Genomic DNA, 19,675 nt, shown 5'->3' with positions numbered 1-19,675 from the left:
GTAGTTTTGTAGCTGTTAATATTAGTTCATTTTGCAGTGAAACATATACAAATTAATATATTTCATTTCCTTTGTGTTGGAATTCTGATACCATGGAAATTACAAGCTCTTTTGACTATGTATAGGACATTATTAAACCCTCTTCTTAATTGCATGAACACACAAAATGCTTTGCTAGTAGAACTTTTAAACAGAGAAACAATACAGTAGTATTATTATTCTTATTATAACATTCACAAGGACTTTGATCAAGAGTTGCATAACTGAGCAATTCAGTGAATAACTCCAAATGCTTCATTTTCTTCTCATCCATGGAAACCCAAGCTTTTATACCATCTTTAAACCTAATATCAACCAATATTATCATATTCGTAAATACATAAGTACTTGTCAAACCAATAGGACTCACCCACATAGGTTTTTTCCACCCAAAATCTGCATCATAGAATCCAAAGTTCCCTTGTTTTACTGCCAAAATTCCTAAGAACATCTTCTATAATTGAACTTTCCTCTTAGTCACTTTGCAATCTTGCAATAAAATCCTTATCAACTTCATGGATTGAGTTCTTCAATTCCCTCACCAACTCATCCAAACTCAACTCATGTTCACTCCTGTTCTGCTGGTGTGAAGCATAGAAAATTCCCTATAGAATTCTCAGGACGTAGAGATTCGTCCATTCTTCGGCGAAGATTCACCGAATGAGTCACCATAGAAGGCCTTTGAGTTCCAAATTGAGTTTTCTTCGCAGCCATGAAACACTTCCACAAAAATGCAGAAACTATTGGACAGGTGTAGGATGATTCTTCAATGGATCTAATGAAGATTTCGCCAGTACTTGAGCTTTGAGTGTGGTAATAGCTGAATTTGTGAACAAAAATCATCTTGTGACCTATTTTTCTTTCCTAAATAAGGAACCCCAAATTTCCTTTGATAAGTCTCTGAAACATAAAATACTTGTAAGGAAGAGAGAATTTATATATGATTGTTTGAACCTAAAATAATTTAATCATACTACATATACACAAAAAATTAGTCATTGGTATGAAATATATGTTAAAATATAAAATACATATTGAAAATGAACGAAACAACATATATATTTAATTTTTTATGTATATATAACATCTTTTAAAATAATTAGTTGTCTAGGTGCAAGTCCTTACAAGCTAAACTATATATTCATTGGTAAATCACATTTATAAGTTTATGTTGGACCATTAAATCCTTTATGGTAAAAATTGTTGAGTTTCCTTCCTGCTAAATTAAACACATTTATCGAATAGCACGGGTAATACATGATAGAGTAAATGTGAGCTAAAAAGAATTGGTTAGAGCTTAAGCTAGTTAATTAGCAACTAAGTATTAGTTAATGACAGCTGGCAGATACCCTTTCTATATCTAGCTAGAACCTAACTATCATTATAACTAACTTTCACTTGATCAAATAAAAAATCAGATCACTCATCTTTACTCACTCTTCTCTTTCCTTTCTTCTTCCTCTTTGATTATTTGAGTATTAGTGGTATTCAATATTTATAGGTTGAAATTTGTAATTGTTTGATTAAAACATTGAGTTCACAACTAAATTGTTTTGTAGAGAGTTTTTAAGTCTGAAATTTTTGGTTCTCAACAAATTTTTATTCAATAAATCTTCAAAAATTATTTTCGTTGGACAAATTAGTCTCCTATCACTTTTAATTAATTTTCTTGTATACATGTTAGATAAATAAATTCTTAACAAATTTTATTATAATACAATTAGGTTCTCAAAAGATATATCTAAAATAAATTAGTCCTCTTTTTAAATGATGCTGCGACCAATCTATCTCACGAAAGTAATTCTCAAAGACATTTAAAACTAAAAATTTACAAGTGTTTTATATATCATAAAATTTAAAAATTCTAAAAGATTATTTTAATATTTTTTTAATTCCATAAAATAAAAGCTTATTTATAGAATCATTTTGTTCAGAACTAACATGAGATATATAGAGATGCACGCTTTAAGGTTGACCTTCCCCCCAAGAATTGGTTAATCATGCGGTATTAATGTGATGATTACTTGTTCATATGAGCGAAAGAAAAGTCTAAAAAAACCAAAATATTATATATAAAACATTTATTCGTGGAATGAAGGTGAAGTACACATCAGAGAATTTTAATAGAGGCAAGGTTCATGACCATCCTACGTAGTCTTTCTGAAAATGTATAAGATTTGAGATTAGATATTAGAGGCAAAGGAATTAGCAAGTTCAGATTGTTATTATGAGGGTCGATTAGAACACCTTATACTTAATTAAAAAGCATTTTACTAATAATTCAAAAGGGATTTAAGTCCTCACAAATGGAAAATATATATCATATAGTATATTTTAGTTTTACATTTAGCATAAACCATGCCGTTTAGAATAGTAAATGGATATATTTTATTATTGTGTTAGTTCATGTATATACATGCTTATTTTATGATGATAAATTAATAAAAAAAATGCATACTTTTTATTTTGATTGACTTTTCCTTATAATGGAAAAGATGTTAATACAATAGGCTGTCACTGAATAACAAAAACATTTTTTGTTACTATTAATTGTCAAAGAATATTTAATTCTTAACGTTTTTCAATTATTTAATTGTGAAGAACATCTTTAATATTTTTTAGAATCATCGACATATCAATGATAGAAGACTAAAATAATGTTTTTTTTTTCTTCTTCAACTGAATACTGTAAAAAAAAAAATTCTTCAGATAGTGTGGTATATCTATTAAAAAAGGTAGTAATGTATTTTATTCTAATGAATCATAAAATGGATAAAGTAAAGAGTATATATGTAGATACAGAAAATAATGAATCAATTATAATTAAATTTTGGATAAAGTATATTCTTTTTTAATATTTTTTAAAAATATCCTAAATATTTAATTTATTTTAATTTTATCTTTAATATTTTTTATAAGTATTTATTTTATCTTTATCTATAATAAATTAAAAAAAACATATATTTATACACAAATATATAGTAATTGATTTTGGTAGTTAATTTTGATATACAAATAGGTTTTTTTTCCATAGTAAGGCACGAGCATGGATAATCTTACCCTATCAACCACAAAAGTTTCACCAACTTAATTCCCTTATCATATTTGGAGGTGACATAAAAATTAAAAATCAATTACAATGATTTTAGTTTACAAAAATATAGAAAGAAATTATTTAGTTCTAAATATAATCAAATCCAAGATTGTCAACTCTTTGATCCACATGCATGCATGGTTTGTGCATGATACCATGATGCAACATTGATAATTTCTAAATTTCTATATCATATTCCAGACACTGTTTCATGGGACACATGAACCATGCTTCTTTTTTCTTTTTTTATTTTATTTTATTTTAATATTTTTTTATTTTTTCTTCTGCTGTCCCAATCCAATTAATTCCTATAGTTTAATTTGTACTTATTGTTCATTCCATTATATTATTATTATAACCTTAATTCTTGTACTATATATACACTTGAACTTTCACTCAGATTCTCCTCATTAGAGAGACTCATCTTTTCCCCAAATTAAAGAAACATACATATTTTACATTCTTGAGTTAACATATATTTAAAACTAAAAAATATATATAAAAAAAGGAAAAAAGAAAAGAAAAATGGGAGATCAAAAAATAGTGAAAAGGTCACCCTCTCAAGTAAAATATGACATGATTCTATATGCAATAAGGCTTGTGGTGCTGGTTGTTCTTCTTGGTTGGATTTTCATTTGGATAATGATGCCTACAAGTACTTTCAGACAAACATGGTTACCTCATCTCAGAGCAAAGACAACTACCTCAACCTATTTTGGTTCACAGGGTAATTTTATTATTATTATTATTATTATTCGATCCCACCTAGTGGGATAACACTTTGTTGTTATATTATTATTATTAGATTTAATTATTCTGTTAGTTCTCATAGTTTCACCAAATTTTTAATTAGATCCATATACTTTTTTTTCCTTTCAATTGGGTCTCTACACTGCTTTAGTTTTGTAATTAAGTCCTTCCTAGCTAGTGTAAAAAATATTAGAGTTAACTGAGTATTTTTTGCAAATTGAAGATATTTATAATTAAAAATTTAATTAAATCTTTGATCGCATGTATTTTAGTAAAAATATTATGTTAATTTTAACATTTTTAACATAAAAATGACGTAATTACAAAATTAAAAGCGGTGTAGGAACCCAATTGAAAAGAAAAAAATATAAGGATATAATTAAAAATTTGGTAAAACTATAGGACCAATAGAACAATTAAACCTTATTATTATTAGTCGATCCATCCCACCTAATGGGATAAGATATTATTATTATTATTATTATTATTATTATTATTATTATTATTATTATTATTATTTCACTCTTTAAAATATAATTTGTTTGCATTTTCACCATGTGCATGGTGTTATTTACATATAATTGCAGGTACAACACTTTTGATTTATACTTTTCCAGTATTGTTCATAGCTTCTCTTGGGTGCATCTACCTCCATATAGTCAAAAAAGCAAATGATTCCAACATGGATAGGTAATAATCAATACTAATATTTATCTAAATAAATTCACTTAAATCCTTTACTTAGTCATTTCTATCTTTTTTTTCTTTTTTTTAATATATGAAAATGCTAAAAAGTAAAAAATTAGTTTCACTATATAAGATAAGAATTTAGTATTTAATTATATTTTTAATGGTTAGTTTTTTTTTCTATGACTTATTTATTATTTATTTTGCCATCAGATGTGACAATAAGAATGATGCTAAAGGAGGTAAGGTAACAATATGGAAGCGCCCATTTATTGTAAAAGGGCCTCTTGGGATTGTTTCTGGAACAGAGGTAGCAATGTTGTTAATGTTCATTGGACTCCTAGTTTGGTCCTTTGCTACTTACTTGCACAATTTCTTTGCTCTAATCACACGAAAATCAGCAGCACAATTTGGTGTAAAAGTGTAAGAATTTTCATTAGTTTTTTTCTACCATTATTGTTATTTTTACATTAAATATAGAAGGTCTAAATATCTTTTTATTTCTCTGAAATTTGGTTATTATTATTATTAGTTTTGGTCTTTCTGAATTTTGTTTTATTTGGTCCAAACCCTGTGTTAATGTTTTCTCTTAAGGCAAAATATAAAAAAATTGCAAAGACAACAAATTCATAGGTTCATAACAACAGTCACATTCTTTTAAAAAAAAAGAAAAAAAAAAGAAAAGAAAACTATTTCTTTAATTTCATGATAAACTTATTTTCAAAACATATATATTTTTTGGATTTAGAATTATTTTCATGTGAAAATTCAAACTTAAATATTGAAATATATATATCATATATTCTGTTCAATTAAAAATATTCAGTTCGATTAAACCAAGATGAAAAAAGAAAAATGATTAATAATTACTTATAACATAAATTAATATTTTTTATTTACTACAATATTTTTTATCTATAACCAGAGTTTAAAACCGTGACTATAATAATGAAAAGTGTAATTATAAATCTATGATCATTATTTTTTAATTTTTCTGATATGGTCACAGATTTATGATTATAATTTTTTTATTTATAATCACGATTTTTTTGTCACAATTGTAATATTTTTCATCTAAAATTTTAGACCATAATTTATAACTATGACCATAGAATAGTCACGAATAAAAATCATGACTATAACTTAGTCTATAATCACTCTATTTTAAACCGTACAAACTTCCATCTTATTTAATGTGGTGGTGGTGATTCTTGATGTGTTGGCAGATGGGAATTGAAACTGGAGGACGCAGGACTAATATTGGGTTTGGTTGGTAACATATGCTTGGCATTCTTGTTCTTTCCTGTGTCACGTGCCTCCCCCGTGCTTCCACTTCTTGGCCTCACCTCTGAGAGTTGCATTAAGTACCATATATGGCTTGGACATTTGGTTCTCACTTTCTTCACTGCCCATGGCATTTCCTACATCATTTTTTGGGCTGCCACCAACCAAATTTCTCAGGTTAATTTAACAATTATATACTCCCATTCATTTGCATATGGATAATTATTTATCCAATAGAGAACTCAATTATAGTTTTTTAAAATTATAAGAATCTAACTTAAAAATTTAATAAAATAATAAAAATTTGTAAAATAATTATACTTAGATTAAAAAAGTGAGCTAATACTAAATTTAAAATCTAAATTGACCATATTTGTTGGGAAAAATAATAACTTTAAAAGACAATTAGTTATGAACTATGGTGTACAGATACGGACACTGATATGACAGGATATAACATAGGACATGTAAACATACAAATTTAAAATTTTTATAAGACACGAGAATTTAGCATATATATAAAATGTAAAGTAGTTTTTAGATAAATTGTAATGTTATTTTGGTATTTTACAGATATTAAAATATAAATTAGTTTTTTAACTGCTTTTTATTTTTTAAATTATATAAAATATTTAATTTTTTTATAATTAATAATATATATTATTTCTAAACTCATTTTAAAAATACATATTAAGAATAAGGTTAGACACGCTGATATGTGATAGTATTTAAGTGTGTTTAAATATGTCTAAAAAAAATTTTTATTTTTTATTAAAATACAATTGAATACAAAAAACACCCGTGTATCCAAAATGTGTACAACACATAAACACAATAAATTAGAGAAGTATCTGTACTTAAGAGGTTATGAATAGAGAGAAAGAGTAGACTAGTGTTTATATGCGGTGGAAATTAAAAGACAAAAATTAAGTAAATTGAACAAAATTTTTAATGTGTACACTTAACATCATTGATAATTGACGAAAAACATGTTGTAGTCCATCTCGAATCTCTATAATAATTATTCTTTTTCTTATATCAAATTGAGTGATTTTTTTTTCATAGATGGTGAAATGGGAGAAAATTGGGATATCAAATGTGGCCGGAGAGATTTCATTGGTATGTGGTTTGATCCTATGGATTGCAACAATTCCTGGCATTAGAAGAAGATTCTTTGAGCTCTTCTTCTATGCTCACTACCTCTACATATTCTTCATGATCTTCTTCATCTTCCATGTTGGAATTTCCTATGCAAGCATCATGCTCCCTGGTTTCTACATCTTCATGGTTGATCGTTTCCTAAGGTTTCTTCAGTCAAGAACCCATATTCATTTGGTTTCTGCTCGTGTCTTGCCTTGTGATACCATAGAACTCAACTTCTCTAAAACCCATGGTAAGTAACTAATTAACATAGTCATCAACATCCTTATTAATTACCGTTGTGTTTGGATTGGTACATAGCTTCCTCACTGTTTGATTTTGAGAACAAATAATCTAGGACATAAAGGATAAAAACATAAAAATTAATATTTTATATTTTGTTTGTTGATAAATTGAATATAAGATAGAACAGATAATAAAAAGTTAACTTATTTTCACGTTTTATTTCACACAAAATTAAAAAAATAATAATGTAATTATAAAAAAGTTTAATTACTCTGTCGATTCTTATATATAGTTTCATTGAATTTTCAATTAGATTTTTAGACTTTTTTTTAATTGGATCCTTATACTATATCAAATTTTGTAACTATGTTCCTACCGTGACAAAAATATTGAAATTAACAGAATATTCTGTTGAACTATAGGAAATATTCAATCAAGTATTAGGCATATTCGTTTTGTTTAACAGAATATTCTGTTAGTTCTAACATTTTTGTCACAGTAGATACTTAATTACAAAATTTAATATGGTATGAGGATTCAATTAAAAAAAAGTATAAAAATTTAATTAAAAATTCAGTAAAATTATAGAGACTAATAGAATAATTAAACCTATAAAAAAATTGATAGTGTTGATATAAGATACACAAATAAAAAGAAAAGCAACATTAAAAGAGACAAATTTTATTTATTTGCTGTCCTTCTAAAACGTGAAAATAAAAGAGCGACCAATTTTTTATCTTATCTTTGAATTCCATGTTATGTCTCTAATATTAAATGCAATTTATCTTTTTTATTATTTCTTTTTTTGTTCAAAGTATCTAGCTAGTACTTAAATAATTTAGTACATTCAAAATTAATGTAGTGTGTTATTATTATATTTTGCTTTTTGGGCAGAGTTAAGTTACACGCCCACAAGTGTTATGTTCATAAATATACCAAGCATATCAAAGCTACAATGGCATCCATTCACCATTACTTCAAGTAGCAAATGGGAGCCAGAAAAGCTTAGTGTTGTTATTAAGAGTGAAGGAACTTGGTCCAAAAAACTGTACCAAATGCTCTCAACACCTACAATTGATCACATTGATGTATCTGTTGAAGGCCCTTATGGACCTGCATCAACTAATTATCTAAGGTACTCATCAACTTTAATTTAATTCAAAATCATTTTGTCATCAATAATTCTTTATTATGTTTATTTGACTAAGCTCTTTAGTGCATGTTTTGAGGTTTTATTGTAAATTTTATATTTGCTATTTAATTTTAGAATTTTGTACAAAAAAAATCGAGTAATAATTTTGTTAGTTTTTGTTTTTATTTTCTACGTGTTTTGCTTGTTAGAATTTTGTGAACAAATAGTAAAGTTTTATTTTTACTATTTGAATAAAGTATATTTTTTGTCCTTAAAATTTGTTAAAAAATTTTAAAAAAATTCTTAAATTTTATTTTATTTCAATTTTTTTACAGAAATTTTTTATTTACATCGAATATACTCCTAATGGCTAAATTTTTTAAAAAATTTAAGACTATTTCAACAACAATTTCACAAGAACAACTTTTAATCTAAGTAAATCAGATATAGTTGTCATGCATTATTACTAGATTAGTTCAAAACTTTTTAAAAATTTAGCTGTCAAGAATATATTTGATGTAAATAAAAAATTTCAAAGACAAAATTAAAGTAAAATAAAACTTAGGAATATTTTTAAAATTTTTGATAAACTTTAAGGATAAAAAATATATTTTACCCTTATTATTTTTACTCATAAATTTCTATTTTTATTTTTCATCGTAAAGTGCTAAAAATAAAAAAAAAGAACAAGAAAATTAAAAAAAAAAACTGAATAATCCAATCATACCCTTATTAATTATTACTCCTAAATGACTAACAATTATTGTTTTCATTTTTATTTTTATCAGGCATGATTCACTTGTTATGGTTAGTGGAGGAAGTGGCATAACACCTTTTATCTCCATCATTAGAGACCTAATTTATCTTAGCACCACATTCAAGTACAAAACCCCAAAAATACTCCTAATTTGTGCATTCAAGAACACTTCATCTTTCTCAATGTTAGACTTGATCCTCCCAATTTCTGGCACCCCATTTGAAATTTCTAATTTGGAGTTACAAATTGAAGCCTACATCACAAGAGACAAGGAGTTCAAATCAAATACCTTAATCAACCTTCAAACAAAATGGTTCAAACCTAATCCAAATGATGCCCCAATATATGCCATATTAGGCCCAAATAATTGGCTTTGGTTTGGAGCTATAATTTCAAGTTCTTTCATCATTTTTCTTATTTTAATTGGGATCATTACACGTTACTACATTTTCCCTAAAGATCATAACACAAATGGAATATTCTCATATTCTTTGAAGGCTTTAATTAACATGCTAGTAATGTGTGTGTCCATAGCCATAGTTGCTAGTGTAGGTGTTCTTTGGAACAAGAAATTAAGTGCTAAGAAAGGAAATAATCAAGTTCAACATTTGGAAGGGTTATCACCAACAGTGTCACCAAGCTCAGTGGTTTATTACAATAATGGAGGGAATCATAATGTGGAATTGGAAAGCCTTCCAAGCCAGTTAATTGCTCAAGCTACCAATGTTCATTATGGTGAAAGACCTGACCTAAGAAGTAAGCCTCTTCTATATACTTCTACAAGAGTAATTAAATTAAAATTCTAATCCTAATTATTGACCAATTTAAAATAAAGAGGCTAACTCTATCTTTTAGAATTTGAAAATGGCAAATTTATAAAAAGTCAACTGAAAAAAATTAAGATGCTAATTTATTTATTTCGCTACAAGAAAGTTAGTAGATAGTGACAGTTTTTCTAAAATCTATATATTTTTTTAACTTTATCTCTTAGAATAGAAAAAATAAAGACGTATATTTGCTGTTCTTGAAAAAGTATTTAAATTGCAGATTTTTTGGTCTTTAGAACAAAATAATATATTTTTATTTATCGGTATTTTTACAATTAACAAAATTTTGTATTTTTATTTCGGAGATAGAATTCAAACAAAATTTATATATATGAGATCAGAAAAGTCAATACATTCTACATTTTAAAATATTAAAAAGATGAATTTATCATTTTTTATTTTTCATAGATTATATATCTTTCATTTTTTTGTTAAAGACAAACTTGATAATAATTTATAATTTAATTTCTAGGTACAATTATGTCTCATGTCCTATATATATGAATGAAATGAAATGAAATCACTAATTTTAATATAATATTATTTATTTATTTATTTTACTTGCAGAAATACTATTTGAAATCAAAGGGTCAAGCGTGGGAGTTTTTGCTTCAGGACCCAAGAAAATGAGGCAAGAGGTTGCAGCTATATGCTCAACTGGTTTAACTGAAAATCTACACTTTGAGTCCATTAGTTTTAGCTGGTAATTTTATATTATAATTTATAATCATGTTATGTTGTAAAAGCTATTACAAAGAGAATTTTACTTTCAACTTCTATAATAGTAGCTAGTGGTCTCAGCTTGCCTTGGTGGATAGGAAACTGATTAACGGTTAAAATAACTAGTGCACCGATACTCTTAGTGCACTTGAAATATTTCCTGGTGGATATATATGTATTTGTATTTGTAACCTTATATTTTAACTTAAATAAATGTATATTATTTTGTGTATGTAAAACCATATTTCATTTATCCATTTTTTTTATGCATGGTGAACAATGCGCTGCAAGAAATGTCTAAAAATGTTTATATTTATATAAACCATAAATTAAGTATTCTTCTCTTCAAAAAAAATAAACTTAAACTTGATAACTTTTTTTTCAAAAAATAACTGTTAAGCAATTAATAATCAAATCACAACAATACTATTTGTACAATTGTACATAGTAAAATGAGTCAGTTAATTTATGGAAGTTGTGGTTCACTTTGCTATGTTCAAATAATATTATTGCTCAAATTATTAATTAAGTATTCAAATATATTTTCTATATATTATTTGTTTCTTTTGAATTTGGAAGCATATAAAAGACAGTGCCAAATGACAAATGTGCATGCCAATCTCTGGAATCAAGATCAGGTGACATTAACAGTTGTACGAACAGTATATACCATGTGACAATAACACCTCCATTATTGTGTCAAGAGAAATTCTTAGCCCAGTATTTTTTAATATTTTTTTATTATTATTTAATCAGTATAAATATTAATTTGTATTTAATAAATAAATTTTAAAAAATATGAATACAATTGGTGTGTACTTTTCTTTTTCATACGTTCTTCTTCTTCTATCTTTACTTCTTGTTGTGTGTGTCTTTGTTTTTCTTCATACTTAGTTCTTCTGTTTTCTTTTTCTTCACTTGTTAATTGTTTTGTGTGTATGTGTTTTAATTTTTTTTCCCACTTTCTTCTTTATTTTGTCGCATGTGTTTAATTTCCAGACTAGTTAATTAAAACATGTTACATTCATATATTACTTTGTACTCTTCAAAAAAAGTCCACAGCCTTTAGGCAAGAGGGAAAACGAATTGTTATTATTAGAAGTTTATAGGACCACATTTAAGCTTGAATTCTTTATGTATACTTTTCTCATCTTTGATACAAATAAAGTGTTGAAATTATTCTAGGGAAATGGAAAACATATATCATGTATTATCTCAAAATTAATGAGATCAACTCCCATATAATTAACTTGTAGATCCATTCCGCCAACTTTTACATTACATATGGAACAAAAAAGAATTTGTGTGGTTGAGAGTTTCTGATAATTAAAAAAAAATCAAAATTTTACCATGATTGTAATTTTAGAGAGACGTGAGAATAAAAGTCTATGAGGTCGCTTTTGTAACTGGATAACCAGTACTGAAAACCGTTGAGCGGCGGCCCTTTCATTCAGCACCGTCAAATTACTAAGGTCGACTTTCGTCTCGACAACAATGAAATTTATAGGAAGAAAAAAATCCGTCGACTTAAGGGAATTGAATTTTTTTTTCCACAGTATCTCACTTAGCAGGTCAAAGACTAATATGCCGTAGATCAAAATTTTATTTAAGAATTTACTGCTAGTCAATTAATTATTGAGTACTGACCAACACGGTTTGGTTTGGTTTAAGCTTTTGGTGTCAAAACGAATACCCAACTAAACCAAATAAAAAATGATACAAAAATTTTTTTTGTTTTTTTTTATTTGTTTGGTTATTAGTTTTTTTTTTTTTTGTTCAGTTGATTAATTTTATTTGGATTGGATCATATCGATTTGAATTTAAATATTTCTACAAAGTGGTATTTAAATCTCTAATATTTGCTTAAATGAACGAGTAATCTAACCACTAGACCACCAACTTAGTTAATGAAATTAAAATTTATTTCCTATTGTTTACCTTATTGCTCAAAGAGTCATTTTTATAACTTTTTTTAATAATAAAAAAAGAGAGACTAATGATGGATTTTGTTTAATTGGATGTTAATTAGCCCAACACCCAAAACCCAAACCTAACAAGATCACTCTATAACTACAAATTTCTAATTGGGCACCCAATTGTTTAACCATATTGTCCATATTTTCTTCTTCCTTCCTTCCTTTTTTTTCGTAATTTTTTGTGAGTTTGGAACACAATTCATGAGTTTGATTGAATTCATGAAGTAATTAAGCATGTCCACATAAAAAAAAAATTGAAAAAGAAATGATAAATCAAGAAGAATGCAAAAGGAGACTAATTAAGGTGATTATATAAGGACCACCAAATAAGCTTTTTACAAGATCCAAATCAACGGTCAAATACAAGTTAAAGAATGCCACTATATATTCTTATAGAAAGAGATAAGATTATAAACTATTGAGCATGTGGTGTGCATGCTTGATGGGAAGTGAAAATGGGGGACATAGATCAAACATTTATTGTTCATGCATTATTGGGTCTTCTTCTTTTTTTTTATCTACACTTCTTTCATTATTTATGTTAACCTAGCATTAGTCCTTTTGTGATAATAAAATAAATCACATATGACATAAATTAAAGAGGGAAAATCAACCCCTTTCAAATCATGACTTTATCAAAAGCTTCCCATTTAGCTCCACATTAGGGATACATTTTCTTGGATTGTTGATTTATTGTCTCTTTAATCTAAATTTGTGTAATCATGATATTAGAATGAATTTAATTTTGATGTACTGACAGTGTAAAACGTTTTATACAGTCGTGCAATTATATCTGTTCTTTCGGATAACTATTCACACGATTTTTTTGGTCACTAAAATCGGTCACTGAATATAATTTTAGCGACCGATTTTTCCCTAATCCTAAAAATCCTATATCAGAAGTTAAATCAGTCGCTATTAGCAACCACTTTTTTCGGTCGCTAAAATCGGTCGCTATTTTGATAATTTTTTGTAGTGTACTTTCTATTAACAGTGCATCAAAATTAAATTCTATTAGAATATATATGTAACTTTTGAGATAATAATTATAAAATTAGTATTTTTTTATTAATATAAATAATGGCCATAAAAAAAGGTTTTTATGCTAATAATGTATGAAGGTGAAGTATTTAATTTCTTTTATATAAGTGAATAGTATTTATGTTCCATTAAATTGTGTACTTTGTAGCACATCAATTCAACATCATTTTCATTTCTTTGGTTCACAAATATATAATCTCCTTTATTTGTGAAAACAAATATTCTTGTGTCTCCCTCCGATCCTTCTCTCATTTTGGAACATATATATGTTACTTTTACAGCACTGTTTATTGCTCAAAATCCAACCTCACACATCTATACTTTAATTTCCGTAAGCAACACCAAGGACCTAAAACATATAACTTGTCAATTCAATCAATTTACAGGGTATGATTATATTATATTAATTTTTTTATTTATATAAAAAGAAGAGGATGAACCGGCTATATACATTGATCCTAGTTAGTTTTCCACTTTCAATTGGGAATGTTATCCGTACAGAATTTTAGGTGTACATTTATCTTTTAAATAAGAAAAAATAAAAAATAATGAATATAAATGAATTTGAAAATAAAAGAAAAAAGTATAATTAAATTAACTAATCCGCATTATGAGGTCAGATAGAGAATATTTTAATTTTATATATAATACTTTCTTACTTTTCCTTTATTATATTCTCCCTGTAAAAGTCTTATTAAGTATTTTTTTTTTTGTTTACTTTCTTTCATGAAACAACATGGTATTCTGTTATATTAAGGAGGCATTCTTTTTTTTTTCCTTCTCCTTCTTTTTATTACTATTATTATTATTTTTAAAGTTAAAAATGATACTCGAATTCAAAACTTTTAAATGAGGATAAAAATATTATATCATTTAAATTATAATTCGTTATTATTATTATTATTATTATTATTATTATTATTATAAAATTCAATAATTCAATTGTGAAGAAAGATATAACCATACAAGTATATCTAATTAATTATACCATATTTTAATAACATTGATACCACTAAGTCATAGGCACTACGCACTAATTAATTTTTAATACTTAAAATAAAGATTAAGTATGATTTTAATTCTTAAAGTAAAAATCGAAAATTTTATTCGTCCTTAATTTTTTGCGTACAAAGTTGTTTCTAAGGTTCAGCTTGATTTTAAAATCGTCCTTTCTCTAATTTTCGGATAAAATTACCCTTTCCTAATGTTACACACATTGACTGATCCATCACTGTTGAAGGATCACCAAATTCTCATACTCAACAACTCCAACCAAGATCTCATACTCAACAACTCCAATTTTCACAATTTTTCACATATATTTCAAAAGTTCAAGAATCAACAACACCAATTTTTCACACAAATGCCACAATTTCTTAAAGATAGAACCATAGAAAAAGAGAAGGATGAATAAAGAAAATCAACAACAAGAACAAAAATCAACAAAGACTAAAGAAAAAAAATCAACAACAAATAACAACAAAAACCATCACCAAATACTCAAAATATTAGTGATGAAAGGCTGAAGAATAGAACTTGAGGAGTACGAATGGGAGTGACCACCGCAATGAGAAGAAGACGACTCAGACCACCGCGAACATCTATGCCATGTCCACGTTGCTGCCGCGAGAGTCTGTGCCCTCCCAAGTCGCTGCCGCTTGCGTCCGTGCCCGCCTGCGTTACTGCCGTTCGCGTGATTGTTACATGCTTCTCTTCCCATCCAGTTCGTTGCCACCAGCGTGTTTTTCCGCCCTGCATTGCTACTGCCTGCGTCTCTGTCCGCCTGCATTTTTGCTCATCCTGTTACTACTGTCAATGTGTCTGTCTCTCTATCCTCCTTTCATTGCAGTGATAGGAGAAGATGAGAAATCAGAATAAATTAAAAAAAATGTATTTTTGTCTAAAAAAATGATTTTAAAATCAAACTAAATTTTAGAGACGATTTTATATGCAAAAAATAATTAGGAACGAATAAGATTTTTTATCTATATCTTAAAAATCAAAATCGTACTTAACTCTACTATTATTATTATAAAAATCAATAATTCAATTGTAAAAAAAGATATAACTATACAAATATATCTAATTAATGATACCATATCTTAATAACATTGATGCCACTAGTCAGTAGGCTGTAGGCACTAATTAATTTTCAATACTTAAAATAATTAGTATGATAAACATACAACATGCTATAATGGTTGAATAGTGAATTTACGTACCTACCCATAATGCTTTAATTTTCCACCATAATGATTGGTGGTGACACTTGGGTCATTAGTGTCTTGGCTTGGCCAGGCACGCCCAAAATTTTGAATTCCAATCAAGCCTCAATAGTTTTTAATCTATATATGACTAATTAGCTAGATCTACATTCTTCTTGTATTATATGAGTTTGATTTCCACATTTATAGAGATTAATATGAGTTAATTTTCTGCTAATATGAGATCAACCATATTATATGTTAAAAACGTAATACGTGACAAATTTTGTCTTGCATATTAGCAAATTACCAATAAAATATTTGTATGCAATTAATAAAAAGATTAACTTAATTTATATTTATATCTTTTAAACAGGAATTGTAGACGAATTAATCTGTGCCGCTAAAAATAATTAGTCTCATCAATAGCGGTCTTTGTCATACAAATCTATAAATCTATTTTATAAGTAGTGCGAATTACACGGATTTTTTAAATTAATTGATAATTCTAAAATATTAACTAAATTTGTCTTTTTTTTTTTTTGAGTTATAAGTAAGCCTACTTAGCAGATTAATCTATTTGCTACCCTTAGCTACCTTCAAATATAATATATAAATTGATACATAAATTTTTTTTGAAGAAAATGACGATGAACGTGAAGATTTTGAATATTGATCTGAATTAGTAGTTATTGAATATACTTTATTTTTATCCCACATATGTTTTTGAAATGAAAGGGGTGATGCATGGCCAACCATGATGGGGGTGCTGGTTGGCGAGGGTTAGCATCACCGACGGTCCATATTTTGTTGTCTATGTCTCTTATCCTTCACTTTCTTCCTTATGAATACCTCTCTTCATATTCCCTTTGTCCTCTCCACCATGCTTCTCATGCACTTCCACCTTTCCTCAATTATACCCCACACTTTCTATTTCATCATCTCTTTTTCTAGTGCTTAAATTAGGGTAAAAAATCAAGTTGGGTTGGTCTAATGGTTAACTCACTAATTAGTCTATTAAATAAATTATCATTTGTATCCATAAAAAATACAGATGCTGATAAATGTACCTATATAAGAATAAAACGACAATTATAACCACAGAATATGGATGGATAATTCCGTGTGCCAAGAGTACCCGGATATTAGTTACACAATTGGTCCATTAGGGTATTTTTGGCACACGGAAACTATCTTCTATGAGTATAATTATCGTTTTATTCTTATATGGATACATTTGTCAGCGTTTATATTTTTCATGGATACAAATGATAATTTATTCTTAGTCTATTTAAAAAAATTCCAAAAATTCAAATATTACTTTGTGCATGCAGCAATTCATTGACCAGTATAAAAAATTTTTATACAAAATTATCTATTATTATATCAATAAAAATAACTAATATTATTTAAAAAATAATCTAAATACAGATGGTCGTTCTTTATACTATTTATCAAAATTAAATTAATACTAAAATACAAGATATACTTTAATTAATATTATAGTAGAATTGAATCAATCTAATTTAACTCTCAAAATTATTTTATAAATTTAAAATTTATTGAGATTATTTGAACTAGCTAGTTAAATATTATTGGTAGTGACTACAGTGTAAATGCCAATAATTTAGAGGACATTTCGTGAAAGTAGGTAGGCCAAGTTTCAATGTCATGAAACTAAATCTGCATGGAAATTCTGTCCCCTTTAATTTATTTTATGCTTGTTTTCCTCTCCTGAAATAACCCATGTTATGCATGCCTTGGGCGGTTTTAACCCCCCACCATTTCATGCTAAAGTGAAACATTTTCATGACACTTGCCATGGGCATTTAAAGTTAATTATTAATGGGATTGGATCAACAAGTTTGGTGAGTGAAAAGACTAGTTGAACAATGAGGGGACACTTTTTAATGTTAGAGATTAAAAAGTTAATTACCATAAGGGATAACTTAGTTTAGTTTCCAGATTTTTCTATTTTGGTATTGCACAGTTTTTTAGAGCAAGAATCAAGTGTTTTTTGCTTTGTATAACATTATTGAAGACAATTAGACAAGGACATATGAAGTATGAACACTATAAGATTCCCATCTCTGTTTGATATTTATAAAAATTAAAGTACAAAAAAAATACAATATTTTTTTTAATAAGCCTTATGCTTTAATTTATTTCAATTTTCATAATAATTAAATTTGTGTTTATTATCTTTATCAAATGCAACCTAAAGGGCATGATCTATAATCACGTATGAAATTGAATTCTAATTATGATACCCAAAATTATTGGCATATTTTAATTAATTAAGCAAACTTATCCATATTATTCAAAATATTTAATTAATTACAAAGTCCTCATAATTTCATCAATTTTGTAAATAGATTTCTATATTTTAAAAAATTGTGATTGGAATTTTTTTGTACTTAAATTTTTTTGTAATGTAATCTTTGCCTATAAAAAATTAATAAAAACAGAATATTTACAGATATATACTTATGAGAACTTAATTAAAAAATTACATAAATAATACAAATTTTGAAATTTCTAAGATATTAAGCAACCTAATAATTATCTTTTGAAAAAAAAAAGTAACCTAATAATTAAATTAATGTCAATATGATCTATTTTTTCCTATTAAAATTTGTCATTTACCTATATTTTTATGACAGCGAGGATGATTAGAAAGGCATCATTAACACTGAACAGTTAACTCCAAAGTAGAAATTAGGTTTAGACAGTTGGGGACATTAATTTCTAGTTTTGTGTCCTTCTAGAATCTGGAAAAGGACTCAGCATACTAATAAATCTTATATGGGACTAAAATTGGAAATGATATTTAAAATATAATTGCAAATTACACCAATGAAATTAAAATAAAAATATCCAGCAAAATACTAAAAGCTATAGTTTAATTTACATGTTCAATTATCATCAGTAAACTTCTAACCAATTTCCTTAAAATTATTTTCAAATTCATTAACTTATTAGATGTGATATTCTAGTAAATTAGTTAATACTCTTAATAAAAAAAGTTTGAGTTAATCAAGTAGTCAACTCATTCGTTCGCTCAAATAAATGTCAAAAAACGAATCCTGCATTATTAATTACATTTGAAATTTCTTTTAGATACAAAAAGAAAGATACAGTTTTTTTCATTGTGTTACAAAATATAGAATATGTATTTTTTATATATATTTTTTTTAAGTTGTGTCTCCAAGAGAATATTAAAATGGTCCTAAATTAATAGTTTATATAGTTAGTGATGCAAGATGTTAAGAATTTCTTAGGTGAGACGCTTATATAATGAACATATCCATTAACAAGATGTGCACCTTTACTCCTTGTTTTCAGTACAATAAATGTATTGTTTTTAGTTTCGTAGATTTACAATATTATATACTCCTTCTGGCCAACACAAAGCAGAATCAAAGCAAACATAATTATTATTAGCTAATTATTAAATTAATGTATGTATGTAGCTACTGAAGTGTACCAAGAGAATGTCCTATCTGATCATTAAATTGTATAGCCATATTGCCTCTATTATATGTTAGAATTTTAGCAATTAAGATGTTAATTATCAATATAAGGTAGCTAGGTTGGATTGGAGTAGTAAATACTCTTGGTTCCACCAAAAAAAAAAATGTTAATTACCAACGTAATACAAAAATATTATTTAAATATTAAAATTAATTAAAATTAGTCACGGTGTATTTATATATAAATATATATATATAATTTAATTTATTATATTAGTAGCTAATTTTAGTAATTGATTTTACTA

The 19,675-nt window shown here is 26.7% G+C and overlaps 1 protein-coding gene across 1 annotated transcript; it reads left to right on the top strand.

The window, feature by feature from the left end:
- Positions 1-3,624: 3,624 nt before the first annotated feature.
- Positions 3,625-10,772, top strand: LOC107472727 (ferric reduction oxidase 2-like). The gene is made up of 8 exons (XM_016092249.3): positions 3,625-3,860; positions 4,471-4,573; positions 4,784-4,993; positions 5,797-6,031; positions 6,920-7,247; positions 8,135-8,375; positions 9,161-9,885; positions 10,524-10,772. Exons 1-8 carry the CDS (start codon positions 3,659-3,661, stop codon positions 10,661-10,663), a joined length of 2,184 nt encoding a protein of 727 aa, XP_015947735.2. The 5' UTR covers positions 3,625-3,658; the 3' UTR covers positions 10,664-10,772.
- The last annotated feature ends 8,903 nt before the right edge of the window (positions 10,773-19,675 follow it).

Source organism: Arachis duranensis, chromosome 2 (assembly GCF_000817695.3).
Source record: "Arachis duranensis cultivar V14167 chromosome 2, aradu.V14167.gnm2.J7QH, whole genome shotgun sequence".
Lineage (NCBI taxonomy): Eukaryota > Viridiplantae > Streptophyta > Magnoliopsida > Fabales > Fabaceae > Arachis > Arachis duranensis.
Note: the sequence above shows the minus strand (reverse complement) of the source record. Positions and strands in the feature narration are given on the sequence as shown.